The 15,019-nt window shown below is 36.4% G+C and overlaps 2 protein-coding genes across 15 annotated transcripts in view; both read left to right on the plus strand.

Annotated features, from left to right (window-relative positions):
* LOC136033883 (uncharacterized) overlaps positions 1 to 15,019 on the plus strand; it is a 611,411-nt gene that overhangs the window by 161,070 nt on the left and 435,322 nt on the right. The window lies entirely within an intron of this gene.
* Positions 1 to 15,019, plus strand: part of LOC136033877 (reticulocalbin-2-like) — a 61,165-nt gene that overhangs the window by 5,068 nt on the left and 41,078 nt on the right. For 2 of the 3 annotated variants that reach the window (XM_065714849.1, XM_065714851.1), the window contains exons 2-3: positions 1,169 to 1,288; positions 11,781 to 12,162. In XM_065714849.1, coding sequence (XP_065570921.1) covers positions 11,979 to 12,162 — 184 coding nt within the window. In that variant the 5' untranslated portion in view covers positions 1,169 to 1,288; positions 11,781 to 11,978. The remainder of the gene's footprint in view (positions 1 to 1,168; positions 1,289 to 11,780; positions 12,163 to 15,019) is intronic. The other variant, XM_065714850.1, reaches the window with a different exon arrangement.

Here is a 15,019-nt window from a genome sequence, read left to right on the forward strand (position 1 = left end):
GGCCGAAAACTAACTGTTACCTTTAGAGGGAAGGTTTGGTGTGGTGTTGATGACTTTGTTCTAATAGTACATCCAATCACTTTTGTCTAGCGTGCTTTCTCTTTGTGTGCCACAGTTTGTCAAGTTTCTAAGACAAATATCAAAGCACATAGCTTGCTCTGATTTGAGGAAGGAGGAAGCACATTGGAAATATTACTTGAATTATATCTTTCTTCAGTGCTGCATATCCCTCTGAGCTCATCAATGAAATGTGTTGGTTGATGACTTTGTTCTAATAGTACATCCAATCACTTCTGTCTAGCGTGCTTTCTTTCTGTGTGCCACAGTTTGTCAAGTTTCTAAGACAAATATCAGAGCACATAGCTTGCTCTGATTAGAGGAAGTAGGAAGTACATTGGAAGTATTACTTAGATTATATCTTTCTTCAGTGCTGCATATCCCTCTGAGCTCATCAATGAAATGTGTTGGTTCCTGTATACAAAGATCTAAGTAATTGTAACTGCTCAGCACAAGCCACCTGAGGCTAGTACACCTAGCCATGCCCCTCCTTCACCTCACTCTATTCAGATCTTTGCCAATCCATCGAGCACACACTTCTTATAAATATTTTCTTTTGAACTCTTTTCACCAATTTGTTGATGTCATGTTTTTTGTGTTTGCCATAGCTCAATTGCCCAGAAGTGCTATTTTCGGATTTTCAAAATTGTTCATTCAACACGACCAAACGATATTAGACAATAGAATCAAACCAGACAGTAGAATCAAACTATAATTTTCAGACTCCATAGAATCATAGACAGTAGAATAAAACCACATTTTTCAGACAGCTTGTTATTTTCCAACCTGTTTTTCAATAAAACCTGGTTGTTAAACTGAACAGAAGATAGAGTACTTGCTGAATAGTTGATGCTCTTGCTGTGTTTGGCACTGCAAAATATGTTACTTAAAAAAGCATAAACTTAATTTTCTCAATGGGAACCCAAAATACACAAAATCTGTGAAAATTCCAGTAAACAGTCACATGGCCAAATTTTTGGAGGCATGTGTAAATTTAACTTATATTGTTTGTAATCACTGGACTTTTTAAATAATACTCTTGGCCTATTCATTTTTTTGTTCATGACGAGTTTAAGACTTAATTTTTGCTTATTAGTCATATTTATTCAAGGCTTTGGTTGAGACAAACTTGTTCTTTGCATTCGAATCAATCATCAAACTTGCCCAAGTTAAGGCAAGGATAGAAAAGCGAAGTAGATTGACAGCAGAATTATTGAAAAAGGCTGCTGAGGTGAGTGTAAAATCTATTTTTTTTTTTTTTTTTTTTTTTGTTATTTTGTAGTATATTTCAGTTGAAAGAACTTAACGCAGATAAACTTCTATGAAACATAGGATATCCCTTCCTGAAAGGTTTATTCATGTCATGGTATAAGTGGAATTTAACATGGATCCAAAGCCGTATCCAGAAGGGGGGTAGGGGGTTTAACCCCCCCCCCCTCCTGAAATGTTTATCTGACTCGTAAAACTTAGCAAAATTGAATATAAACATATTTCTGACGTGTTTTTTAAAGTTTTTTGGTCACCCCCTCGAAAAACCCTTTTGTAACCATATTTGACCACTGTCACCACTGTAGCTCCCAGTATTCTAGTCTTGGTTTAAAGACCTACCTTTTTATTCTCCAAACTTTTTTCGACTCTGAAAAAATACCATGGGCCTTGGCTATTCTACTTTTAACATCTTCACTGCAACCACTGTCTTTACTAATAGTTAATTTAAGGAAAACCGTTTCCACAAGACAAGTTTTTCAAAGAAAAGTAAAGAGCTGCATTAAGCAAAGAATGAGCAAAAATAAAGTCAGATAATCTCCCAAGGTTATAAGTACCACAAATCATTAGCAATAAATAAATGAAACTCAAAAAGAACAGAAATTGCAATAGATAGCCGAGTCAAACTCAAAATGAGCAAAAATTAACATGAGTAGGGCTGATAACCCCTATGCCTTCTCAAAACCAGAACACAATTTGCGCTTTACTAAAAAAAATAACAAATGATCATGGATTGTCAGTTAAATTGACATATACTGACATTTCTTCGTTAAGGTTCTGAAATTTTTTCATTTATGAAAGTAAGAAAGATGAAAACATTTCAAACGTATTTTGTTTTCAGTAAAGTGCAAATTGTGTTCTGGTCTTGAGAAGGCATAATTGTGTCTTGAGAAGATGCATTTCGGAAAGGAATGAGGTGTGGGGGGGCGTATGAACCCGCCGATAACTCTGAATCTTAAAAAGAGCAATAGAACTTGAGAACCACCAATCCAAAGATCCCTTTCCGAAGTTTATACGAGCACCCATTCTATATGTACCTTATATGCCCCCAGGGTATAACTTACAACCATTGCTCTGAGGGCTGTATGGGGGTTGTCAACCTCAAAGACATAATTTCTGGACCTTTCAACTACGTTGAACAAAACGGTTATCTCAACATTTTAATTGGATGTGTTTGAGGAAATTGTGGTTGTGGGAGGGGGTTAGTTCTCCTCTAATCACTTTTGACCATTCCAAAGAGCGCCGGTCCTTTCAATTTCCAATCGAATGAGCTGTGTTTAAAGTTTCTACGACAACAAATGGCCATCTCGGAATTTCTATCAGATGCATTCCTGGAAATTACGAGGTGTGGAGGTGGTTACCACCCTTCGATCACTCTGAATCTTAAAAGGGGCTCTAGATGATCTGATTTCCAATCAAATGAGCCTATTCCTGGGTTTTACGATCACATTTTCTATATATACATTATGTGCCCCTAGGGCATAGCTGATAACCCTTGTCCTGAGGGCTGTGGGGGGTGTCATCCTCAAAGACATAATTTCTGGACCTTTCAATTATGTTGAACGAAAAGGCTACCTCAAAATTTTGATTGGATGTCTTTGGGGAAATGGTGGGTGTGGGGCGAGGGTTAGTTGCCCTCCAATCACTTTTGACCATTAAAAAGGGCGTTAGCCCTTTCAATTTTCAGTTGAATGAGCTCTTTTTTAATTTTCTGCGACAACAAATGGCCTACTCAAAGTTTTATCAGATGCATTGTGGGAAATACGAGGTTTGTGGGGGGATAACCACCCTCGTTCACTCTGAATATCAAAAAGGGCACTAAAACCTCTGGCTAGCAATGCACTGATCCCCCTCCAAATTATATGATTACTCTACTTAAATGCACCCAGGGTATAACTTACAATCCTTGTCCTGGGGACTGAGGGGCATTCTTAAAGACATAATTTCCGGATCTTTCAACTACATTGAACAAAATGCTATCTCATAATTTTGATTAAATGTGCTTGGGGAAATGGTGGACGTGGGAGGGGGATCATTTGCCCTTTGATCACTTTCGACTATTAAAAAAAAAATAATTGTACATTGTGCCCACATCGCTCTTCACTTAGGCAGCGTTATTGCGCTGCCTATGATACTACCTAGGTAATTTAAGCTTCCCACTTGATTGGTCTTCTTGTTACCCAACATAACCATCACGTATTCCTAGTTTTAGCAATTTAGTCTTCATAGTATTAATTTTCAGACCTATTCTTGCACCCTGAACCAGCAAAACCTCTAAAAGTTTATTCATTCTGCTAACATTTTCATCTAGGATGTTTAAATCATCAGCATAATCTAGAGTTTTACTTCCCCAATTTATTTCGTGCTCTCACTGCTGTTACTGTGCTCCACCGCAAGCAGGATAAGACGCAATCCTGCTTAACTCTTGATTTAATACAAAACCAGCCATTAACCTCACTTCCTACCTTAACTGCAGTATAGTTATTATTGTATATCACTCTAATGTATTTATCTGGTAAATCGTATAAGGATAGGACCTTCGCTGAAGCTCTTCTATCAGGTGTATCAAATGCTTACTCATAACATATAAAACTGGGGACTAAAGGGGTTTGATGACCCAGGCTGAAGTTCTTCTATCAGGTGTATCAAATGCTTACTCATAACATATAAAACTGGGGACTAAAGGGGTTTGATGACCCAGGCACTTCTCAATTATTAATTTTAGAGTAAAAATTTGGCCTACGTATCCTCTCCCCCTCTTAAAGCCACACTGCTCTTCTCTTAAAACTTTCTCCTTGGTAAAATAATAATAATAATAAAAAAATGAACTAACTCAAACAACAAATAAACACAGCGAAATTATAAGAAACAAAAAGGGAGAAATTTTGGCTTGAATTCTGCCTTCCCTCGGCCATGGAAAGAGGGTTCTGTGAAACTGAGTTAAATTTTCAGCCTAGCTTGGTCTCTATTTAAAGTTAAAGCAATCACATACGTCTTTCTAGGAATATTTCTGACAATAGGGAAGAAAAAAAAAAGGAATTTGAATTACTTATGCAGATCCTAGTATGGGCTATATTCGACTACTGGGAATATTAGTCACGTAGCACAGCAATTTTTCCGAGTTTACAGTAGGTCAATGTTCTGGTGGAACAGGTTGATCATTCCTTCCCACGCCTTAGTTTGAGCCTTAAGTCCATTTCTAAAAGTTGCAGTTACCTAGGACAGCTGAAATCTGAAACGTTGAGGAACTGCTCAGCCGTAATATCATTCCTATTAGATCATTTGTTGAAGTTTCCACAATGTTTTCATGAAATGCACAGGGAGTATTACTTGCAGTATTATAACAACATTCTTAAACATGTTTCAAATCATTAACATGACTATATTGTTAACTATCAAATAATCCTTGGCGACAAAATTAAAATAAAGAACGCCTATCATCCACAACTTGCCTTAGCCATGGGACTTGGACCTGCCAGTCGTTTGACCACAAGGGGACCTCCTATTTTAGTTTTTTTTCGATAAAAAAGTCCTTTGGTAAATTTTGAAGCACTTGTTTAGTTGCTAAGAATATTTTTATGTCTTGTTAATAACTATAACTGTATTTTAAGCATTTTTTTTATACAAGAAGAAAAAATCTAAGCAGTAATCAAAGCTATATCCTGGATTTTTGTGCGTGTTGGTAGTGGAAGGGGGGGGGCATCTAATCAAATGTGGTACACAACTTTATTCCAGTCAAAAGTCTCATAGCAGGAGTAGCATTGCCTAAGTAAAGCGCCGCATGCCTGCAATGAATTATTATTATTTTTCGCCACCACCTCGTATGGAAATGGTGTTCACAGAAATTTCGGAGGGGGCTCATTCTACCGAAAAATTAAAAGTCTCGTGTTTTTTTAAGAGTTTAAAGTGGTTTGAGGGCATTCAGCCCTACTTCCACGCCCTTATTTCTACCCAGCTCCGCCACCCCCCCCCCCTAAGACATACGATTTAAATTCAGGTGGCCATTTTGTTCAAAATTATCGAAGAATTCAGTCCTACGGAGATGGCCTGCTTCTCCCCATAGACACTGGAGTAAGAGCTATGATTGATCCAAACTGCCAATTGTTGACATATGGGTTTATAATGGATAAAGGGGCTTATTTGATTTTGATGTGCGATTACTCAGAATTTCTAGAGCTCGTTCTCTGGGTCAAAGAATAGACCATTTTGCTCTGTAAGGGAGGAGGCCCAGAAATGGGCCAAAAACTTTCTGTTGACCACGTAGACTGTGATTAGAGGTGATTGGTCACTGATTAAAGTGATTCTAGTACAACCAGGCTCCCTCCTGTGCACTTTTCTGCTATCCTACCCCCTCCTAAAACTACAATGATATTAGATAGTTTGCGATAATTTTTTTTTACTCAGAAACGTTGAAAGAATCTAATAAGTATACTTTTTGGGATTGTCATTACCTCCATAACCTTTATTATGCATATCACCCATTGTTCACTGATAGACTTTAGAAGAAAAGGCGACAAGGTTTTATCTTAGGAATCGTTTGCTACGCCAATTTTCGCAGGATTTCTCTAGTTACTATGGAAACAATAATTGTATTTGAGAAAAGAAGAAAACCCATGTGCACCCGAGTTTTCAAACTGTGTTAAAAATCTCAGGAATAGCTACGGGGATCAAGCTCAAACTTCGAGCGAGTATTGGGGTGGATGATATTGGATTTCAAATTTTGATATGGGGAGAGATCAGAGGTAGATCGAAAGCCATAATTTTTATCTAGGTAATCAAAATAGTATATCTAAAAGATGTCGAAAACGGAGTAGGAGATGAAATTAAAATGTTCAGGTATCGGTAAGGTAGGGAAAGGGTGCGCAAGGGGACTAAAAATTTTGTGTTGGAGGGAGGCAGAAGGGACTAAACAATTTTTTCTCTGATCTACAAAAATATTTTGCACTATAACCACCTAAGAGATTATGCTCGGTTAAGTAGCGCACAGTTAAGTAGCGCGGTAAGTCAAAAGAAACTAAATAAAAAACAAGCGAAAAATACTGTTGCCAGGTTATCAAACTGGCGTATCCGCAATATCTCGGGAATGACGTGTGGTATCAAGTTAAAACTTTCAGGAAGTGTTGAGGGGGGAAGGGACTAGGCTTTGAATTGCCTAGAACTAAAGAGGACTCTGAGAGAATATAACTAAATCAATGGGCAATTTCCAGGTTTTCAAAATATCATACTTGTAGTTTTTGGGTGTGCCATTACTCAAAATTTCCAGAGCTCATTCTCTGGGTCAAAGAATCGACCATTTTTTCTATAATGGGGGGCAGAGGCCCAGAAAAGGGCGAAAAACTTTCTTTTGGCCACGTAGGCTGCGATTAGTGTTGACTGGTCGCTGATTAAAGTGATTGTAGGACAACCATGCTCATTAAGCCTTTTTTTTAATAAGACTTTCTTAAGTCTGATCTTAAGTTCAGTCTCTTATCTTAGGTATCCGATCCAACCAAATGTTTTTGCAGAATAATCCCCTATGGGAATTCAAATATATTCAAGTCTAAATAGAAAGGTAACCAAAAGACGCGAAATGGCGCAACGAAATGGCGCATCTATAAAATTTCGGGAATGACTTTGGGTATTAAGTTGAAACTTCCATAGAGTGTGGGATGTATAAGTGGACCTCGAATCATCGCTTTTGGGGAGGGGTGCTAAGAATGTTTCTTCTTCAATCCATTTAAACGCTTTTACAATATGAGCCCCAGTGGAATTTATAATTTAACACATTTGAGTATCAAGGTAAATTAAAAGAAACTGTGTGTTACCGGGTGATCAAAACTGTGCATACGAAATATCTTGAGATAACTTCGGGAATCAAGTTGAAACTTCCAGGGAGTTTCATTGGGAGGGGGTAATTGAATCTTGAATCTTTAATTTGAGAGAGGGTGTAGAGAAGAAGAATTTATAGATTTTGATGTCTAATCTGTGTAGAATATTTGGCACTGTGAGTCGTTGTTGGACTAGGATATATTGCCGGTGAAATAGCGACATAGGTTGAGAGTAATCATATGTACTCTATTTATCTAAATAGTGTATTTGTATTACCGCAGGGACAACTTTGGGGACCAAGTTGAAGTTTTCAAAGGGTCCCAGAGAACTAAGTGTACCTTTAAATTTGACTTGGGGAAGGGTCATAGGTAAATTAAAAGAAACTATGTATCCGGGCTATCAAAATGGCATACGCGACGTATTCAAAACTTTTTTTTAAGGATTGGTCTAAAACTTGTTATGCATGGGGGGAGACCTCTTTTTTGTGTTTAGAGTGAAATGTAGGGGGCCAGCAAATGCGTGCCTCCCATCCACCTAAAAGCTCCGGTTCAATTAGCTCCAGTGGGACTTCAAATCTGTTCACGGTGAAGTAGTTAGATTAATAAAAAGACAGCGAATTCACCTAGGGTGTCAAAATAGCGTATCTGTAATATATAAACCTTTTCTAAAGTTTTTTTTTGGAAGGAAAAAATATTTTGTTAGGGAAAGGGATAAGAGTGCAAAAATATTTTCGTCTCCAAAATATTGGTTCGTCCAAGGACCGATTCTTTTTTTCTTAAAAAGTTTGGAACTTATGTCCCTAAACTACTGAGACAACATTACCTGTATGTACAGAAAAAATATGAAAAAAACTGGTCTTGCTCGAAAATGAGCCTAAAATCTTTTTACAGATCAGCTAAGAATCGAAATGCTTTTGTTCATCCCAGTTGTTTGACTTCGAATATTTTTTAGCATTCCAGTCTTAAGGCTCTTCGATACCTTAGCTAATCTCCCTATCTCGTCCACTACAAGCTTTTTTAATTTGTATGACCAAACTATTCAAAATCGATTGTGCTATATATAACTATATATATATATATATATATATATATATATATATATATATATATATATATATATATATATATATATATATATATATATATATATATATATATAAATATATAAATATATATATAAATATATAAATATGATATTATAACTTCCGTAGTTTTGATAAGAAATCCGAATAAATAACATGAAACTAAAAGCGGACTACTTTCCAGGAGATCTTAGAAGAACCGCTTAATTTCCCCCGTTTTATGCCAGAGATAGAGATTATCAGATTTAATGAAACTTATTAGAAAGCATGTTTTTTTTATTGAACAGAGCAAGTTCAGGAAATGGCAGCCCTTACAAATATTCTAGTATACCTGCTTGGAAAACATTAAAAATCAGCTCATAAGAAGTCTCCTTGAATCATTTGGCAGCTTTCGAAGTTTCCTGTTGTGCTAACTGTCTTGATTCAATTTTTTCGGATACAGGATGCACATTATTTATGCTGTACGTACATTGATTAGTCAGCGTTTTGCGAGTTCAGGGTGCTAAAATAGGCTTGAAAATTAATATTTAGAAGACTGAGTCTCTAAGGCTAGGAATAAGTGAAGATGAACAGGTGACATTAGGTAACGAAAAGATTGATCAGGTTGGGAGCTTCAGTTACCTTGGTAGTATTATTAGTAAAGATGGTGGGAGCAGTGAAGATGTTAAAAGTAGAATAGCTAAGGCTCAGGGTGTTTTTTCACAGTTAAACAAAAGTTTGGAAGAATAGAAAGATAAGTCTACAAACCAAGATTAGAATATTGGAAGCCACAGTGATGACAGTGGTCAAATATGGCTCTGAAGCATGGGCACTCCGAAAAGCAGATGAAAATTTACTAGATGTTTTCCAGAGAAATTGCCTACGGATTGTTCTGGGTACCCGGCTGACTGACGGTATTTCAAACAGTAGGTTGTATGAAAAGTGTGGTTCAATCCTGCTTTCTGGGGCTATAATGAAAGAAAGGTTGAGATGGTTAGGCCACGTTCTACGGATGAAGGATGAAAGATTACCGAAGATTGTCCTTTTTGGCCAACCGTCTGCGGCTACACATAAAGCAGGTCGTCCTTGTCTGGGTTGGGAGGATGTCATAAATAAAGATTTAAAGGAAATGGGAACTTCCTGGGAGGGTGTAAAGAGGGAGGCTTTAAATAGATTAGGTTGGAGGAGGAGCGTACGTAGCTGTGCCTCAGGCGGCTTGGCGCTGCAGTGAGTTATTAGTAGTAGTAGTAGTAGTAGTTCTGCTTAACAATTAGTTACAGATTATAAGCTTCTTTGTTTTAAACTACCCCCTCGTCAGCTTTTTGAACTGTTACACATCAAAGATCCCCTATCAGTTTTTACCAAATTTGCTTCGGAAGCTCCCTTTGGGGCTGGGAAAATTTGCTAATTGGCTCTTTGTCTTTGAGACTGTCCGCCGACGCCGAGACTTGCTAAATGCCATTTTTGGTATCGAAAGTCCATAAAGAATAAAATGTTAAGGATGCAGAAAAACACAGCTTTAAATGATTCGTAGAAAACCCTTAAAATGACTGCCCGATTTCAAATAGCGGCTTCTGCCTCACTTAAGCAGTAGCTCAGGTTTATTAATCTTATAAATGACAGCCATTAAATACCTATATATACTATAAATTTGTACTTGAATATCCTATCTAAGCCTGCTTTTAACGAGGAAACTGCGAGCACTGGTCTAATCGTTAGGAGGACCGGGGAGAGAGGTCATGGGCCGAACCATTTATTCTAAAATCCTCAATTTTGAAAATGTCTTGTGAGCTGTTTAAAATATTTACTTTTCTGGAAGATGGGGGGATGAGCAGTGTTCTAAGAAAGGGGGTGCAGGGAGGCCGCCCAGGCGCCATCTCTGTAGGGGGGGGGGATAAAAATGATCTTAAAAGGTTGTTGTTCCTCCGTTGTTCATGTTTAATTGTCAGTTATTATCTCCACGAAATGTCACTTTTAAAATAGTTTTCGTTACCATCTTTTATTCGTTTTAACATGGATTATAGCGGTAGAAGCTTGAATAAGCTTTTTATGGCACTATATAACGATCGCAATTTCTGTCCGTCGGTCTGTCTGTTGGTCCCAGTTTTGCTAGTTCGATCGCCTCCAGATAACCTAGTACGATAATAGTTGGCAGGCGCATAAGGGACCAGACCAGATTAAATTCGAAATAGTCGCTTCCCCGATTCGACCATATGGGGGGGGGGGAGCGAACGAGATAGTTGAGAAGAATTTTATTTGCCGATAAAATAAATGATTGTTGCTCTTAACTGTGGCTTGCTGTTCTAGTGGTATGATTCTTGCTTAGGGTGCGAGAGGTCTCAGATTCGAGTCTTGGGACCACCCTAATTTTTACGTGAAGAAGATCCGAAACTAGATACGTGATAAATATAGCGATCGCTTTAAGTTGGCAGGCGTATCAGGGACAGGACCAGATTAAATTAGAAACAGTCGCTTCCCCGGTTCGACCATCCGGGGGGGTGGGGGGGTGGAAGGACGGTTAATTCGGGAAAATTAGAAAAAATGAGGTATTTTCAAATTACGAACGGGTGATCGGATCTTAATAAAATTTGATATTTAGAAGGATCTTGTGCCTCAGAGCTCTTATTTTAAATCCCGGCCAGATTCCGATGACATTGGGAGGGAGAAACCGGAAATCTTGGAATACGCTTAGAGTGGATAGATCGGGATAAAACTTGGTGGGAAGAATAAGCACAAGTCCTAGATACGTGATTGACATAACTGGACCGGATCCGCTGTGAAAAAAAGGTGTGAAGAGACAAGTTGAAATTGTGTCCTAGGTGTCGGAAAACCTTTCTGTGCCACTGGGGTTAAGGGAACGTGGTTCCATCTTCACTATGCTCAGTTCTATATTCATTTCATGTGTACGGGTATGGCTGTGTAGTATTTTAGGCCAGTTTAGTAAATGAATTTCCCAAAAGCCCGGTGTTTAAACCAGTTTCTAAGGAATGAATCATTTCCACGTATAGTAATCACAATAGTAATAATGGTAATATGGTAATAATACAATACTCTGTCACATAGTAATATTGTCAATAGGACTACTATGTTTAAAAATATTTTAACTTGTTTAAACTTTTTACATATTAAATTATTTGCCTTAACATGTTTGCCCACAAATTTCTATTAAACGCACAATTTACTTTTCCTTTTACTCCTTTATTTCCATAATGTAAACACGTTAGATGAGTTTTAAAAGTTGTTTGTTTCATAGGTAGGAAAACAAATTCCAGAAAAGGGGTGGGGAGACAGGTTGCAATTTCGCCCCGGGTATCAGAAGACGTTTCTGCGCCACTGGTAGTAAGGGGAACATAGTTCCATCTTCACTTTACGCGTGTGGGTATGGCTGTGTAGTATTTTAGGCTGGTTCAGTAAATGAATTCTTCCAAAAATGGTCACTTTTCTAAATTGTTTTCCTTCTTTTTGTAGTACTCATATTTTACAAGTTAACACCTTTTTAATGGCTGCAGTTGATTTGAGGCTAGCCTGTGTAATACTGTAGCCTACCTTTTCAGTTATAATATTGACTGTCTTGTATCACTTATTTTAGGAGATTGGAACTCAGTTTCGGACGGCCTAAATTGTTTCCGTGATCAATTTTGGATCCTTAGGCGCGTGCGCACGTGATCCACTTCGTTTTTAAAGGATTGTAAGCTTCATAGTTCAGTTCCTTCAGATTTTCTCCCGCACAACTGCTAAATCAATTAAGTCTTCTTAGTCAGTGAGGAACAAATTAGTGTTTTAAATAATGGAACTTTTACTGTTTGTTTGTGTGATTTTGTCTTCTGCTATATGTGGACCTACTACTGAAAGACATGTTCATAAGCATGGCTTTAAAGAACGAGAAGAAGATGGGGCATTTAGTCCAAGAGATCATACGCATTATGAAGGTGGAGAACATCACCCAGAATTTGATCATGAAGCTATATTAGGTAAGATTTTTTGTGTTTTACGTTTCGAATCGCACCCTTTTTACTATAAAAATGATTTGCATCAATTTTAGCGTATTAATTTCTCACAGTTTGAGTCTCAAAGTAAAAATAACTAGACTTGCGTTGCTAAGGCGATGGGAAGTGTTTCTGGTCGGTTTGACTGACAAAACTATTACGAGAGCAACACGGTTTTTTTTTGTTTTTTTTTGTTTTTTTTTACTCGCCATAGGTTGAACGCTACCGTTTCCAACCGCTTAAAATTATGCATGGTGTTTGACAAAAAAAAAGAAGAAAAAAATAATATACAAAATTATTGAAAAACCGAAACAAGAGTGATTTTCAGCCAGTAGAGAAACGAAAAGACAAAGTAGATGTTTCAGCAGACGCCGTCCCGCTAAGCCGTCCTCAGTGCTCAAAAAAGAGAGGAAGAAAAAACATTTGTTAAACAAAACTAATTGTTTGAATCAGACTACAAAAACAGAGAAATGGGAATCATTTTTACTTTTTTGGGAGCACTGAGAATGGCCTAATGGAGATCTTTGCCGAAATGTCTGCCTTGCTTGTCAACCGTTCTAACCTAAAACGATCAGAAGTTACTATCAATGAACAAATAAAACCTGAAACGAACAGAAATTAAAATAAGTAGCCTAATCACGTTAAGCATAAAGGTAACAGGCGCTGATAAAAATGAAAAAATAAATCCTAGAACTTGTTGAAACTAGATGAATGATCTAGTCCATCTCAAGACGAACAGAAATTAAAATAAATAATCACGCTAAGCATAAAGGTAATGATATAAATGAATAAATAAATCTTGAAACTGGTTTTATTAGATGAATGATCTAGTCCATCTTAAGACGAGCAGAAATTAAAATCAGTAATCACATTAAGCATAAAGTTAACAGGTAATTATATAAATGAATAGACAAATCCTAGAGCTTGTTCAAATTAGAATTAATGATAAAGAAGGTAACATGTGCCGATTTAAATTAATAAATAAATCCTAGAGCTTGTGGAAGTTAGATGAATCATCTAGTCAAACTTCAAACGAACAGAAATTAATCAAGTAATCACATTAAGCATAAAGGACACAGGTGCCGATATAAATGAATGAGTAAATCCTAGAGCTTGTTTGAAGTCAAATGAATGATCTAGTCAAACTTCAAACGAACAGAAATTAAAATAAGTAATCACGTTAAGCATAAAGGACACAGGTGCCGATATAAATGAATAAATAAATCCTAGAGCTTGTTTGAAGTCAAATGAATGATTTAGTCAAACTTCAAACGAACAGAAATTAAAATAAGTAATCACGTTAAGCATAAAGGACACAGGTGCCGATATAAATGAATAAGTAAATCCTAGAGGTTGCTGAAATTAGATGAATGATCTAGTCAAACTTTAAACGAACAGAAATTAAAATAAGTAATTACGTTAAGCATAAAAGTAACATGTGCCGATTTAAATGAATAAATAAATCCTAGAGCTTGTTTGAAGTCAAATGAATGATTTAGTCAAACTTCAAACGAACAGAAATTAAAATTAGTAATCACGCTAAGCATAAAGGACACATGTGCCGATATAAATGAATAAATAAATCCTAGAGCTTGCTGAAATTAGATGAATGATCTAGTCAAACTTCAAACGAACAGAAATAGAAAAAAAGTAATTAAGTTAAGCATAAAAGTAACATTTGCCGATTTAAATGAATAAATAAATCCTAGAGCTTGTTTGAAGTCAAATGAATGATCTAGTCAAACTTCAAACGAACAGAAATTAAAATAAGTAATCACGTTAAGCATAAAGGACACAGGTGCCGATATAAATGAATAAGTAAATCCTAGAGCTTGCTGAAATTAGATGAATGATCTAGTCAAACTTCAAACGAACAGAAATAGAAATAAGTAATTACGTTAAGCATAAAAGTAACATGTGCCAATTTAAATGAATAAATAAATCCTAGAGCTTGTTTTAAGTCAAATGAATGATTTAGTCAAACTTCAAACGGAAATTAAACTAAGTAATCACGTTAAGCATAAAGGACACAGTTGCCGATATAAATGAATAAATAAATCCTAGAGCTTGTTTGAAGTCAAATGATTGATCTAGTCAAACTTCAAACGAACAGAAATTAAAATAAGTAATCACGTTAAGCATAAAGGACACAGGTGCCGATATAAATGAATAAGTAAATCCTAGAGCTTGCTGAAATTAGATGAATGATCTAGTCAAACTTCAAACGAACAGAAATAGAAAAAAGTAATTAAGTTAAGCATAAAAGTAACATTTGCCGATTTAAATGAATAAATAAATCCTAGAGCCTGTTTGAAGTCAAATGAATGATTTAGTCAAACTTCAAACGAACAGAAATTAAAATAAGTAATCACGTTAAGCATAAAGGTCACAGGTGCCGATATAAATGAATAAGTAAATCCTAGAGCTTGCTGAAATTAGATGAATGATCTAGTCAAACTTCAAACGAACAGAAATAGAAATAAGTAATTACGTTAAGCATAAAAGTAACATATGCCGATTTAAATGAATAAATAAATCCTAGAGCTTGTTTTAAGTCAAATGAATGATTTAGTCAAACTTCAAACGGAAATTAAACTAAGTAATCACGTTAAGCATAAAGGACACAGGTGCCGATATAAATGAATAAATAAATCCTAGAGCTTGTTTGAAGTCAAATGAATGATTTAGTCAAACTTCAAACGAACAGAAATTAAAATAAGTAATCACGTTAAGCATAAAGGACACAGGTGCCGATATAAATGAATAAGTAAATCCTAGAGGTTGCTGAAATTAGATGAATGATCTAGTCAAACTTTAAACGAACAGAAATTAAAATAAGTAA

This window comes from Artemia franciscana, chromosome 12, assembly GCF_032884065.1.
Source record: "Artemia franciscana chromosome 12, ASM3288406v1, whole genome shotgun sequence".
Classification (NCBI taxonomy): Eukaryota; Metazoa; Arthropoda; class Branchiopoda; order Anostraca; family Artemiidae; genus Artemia; species Artemia franciscana.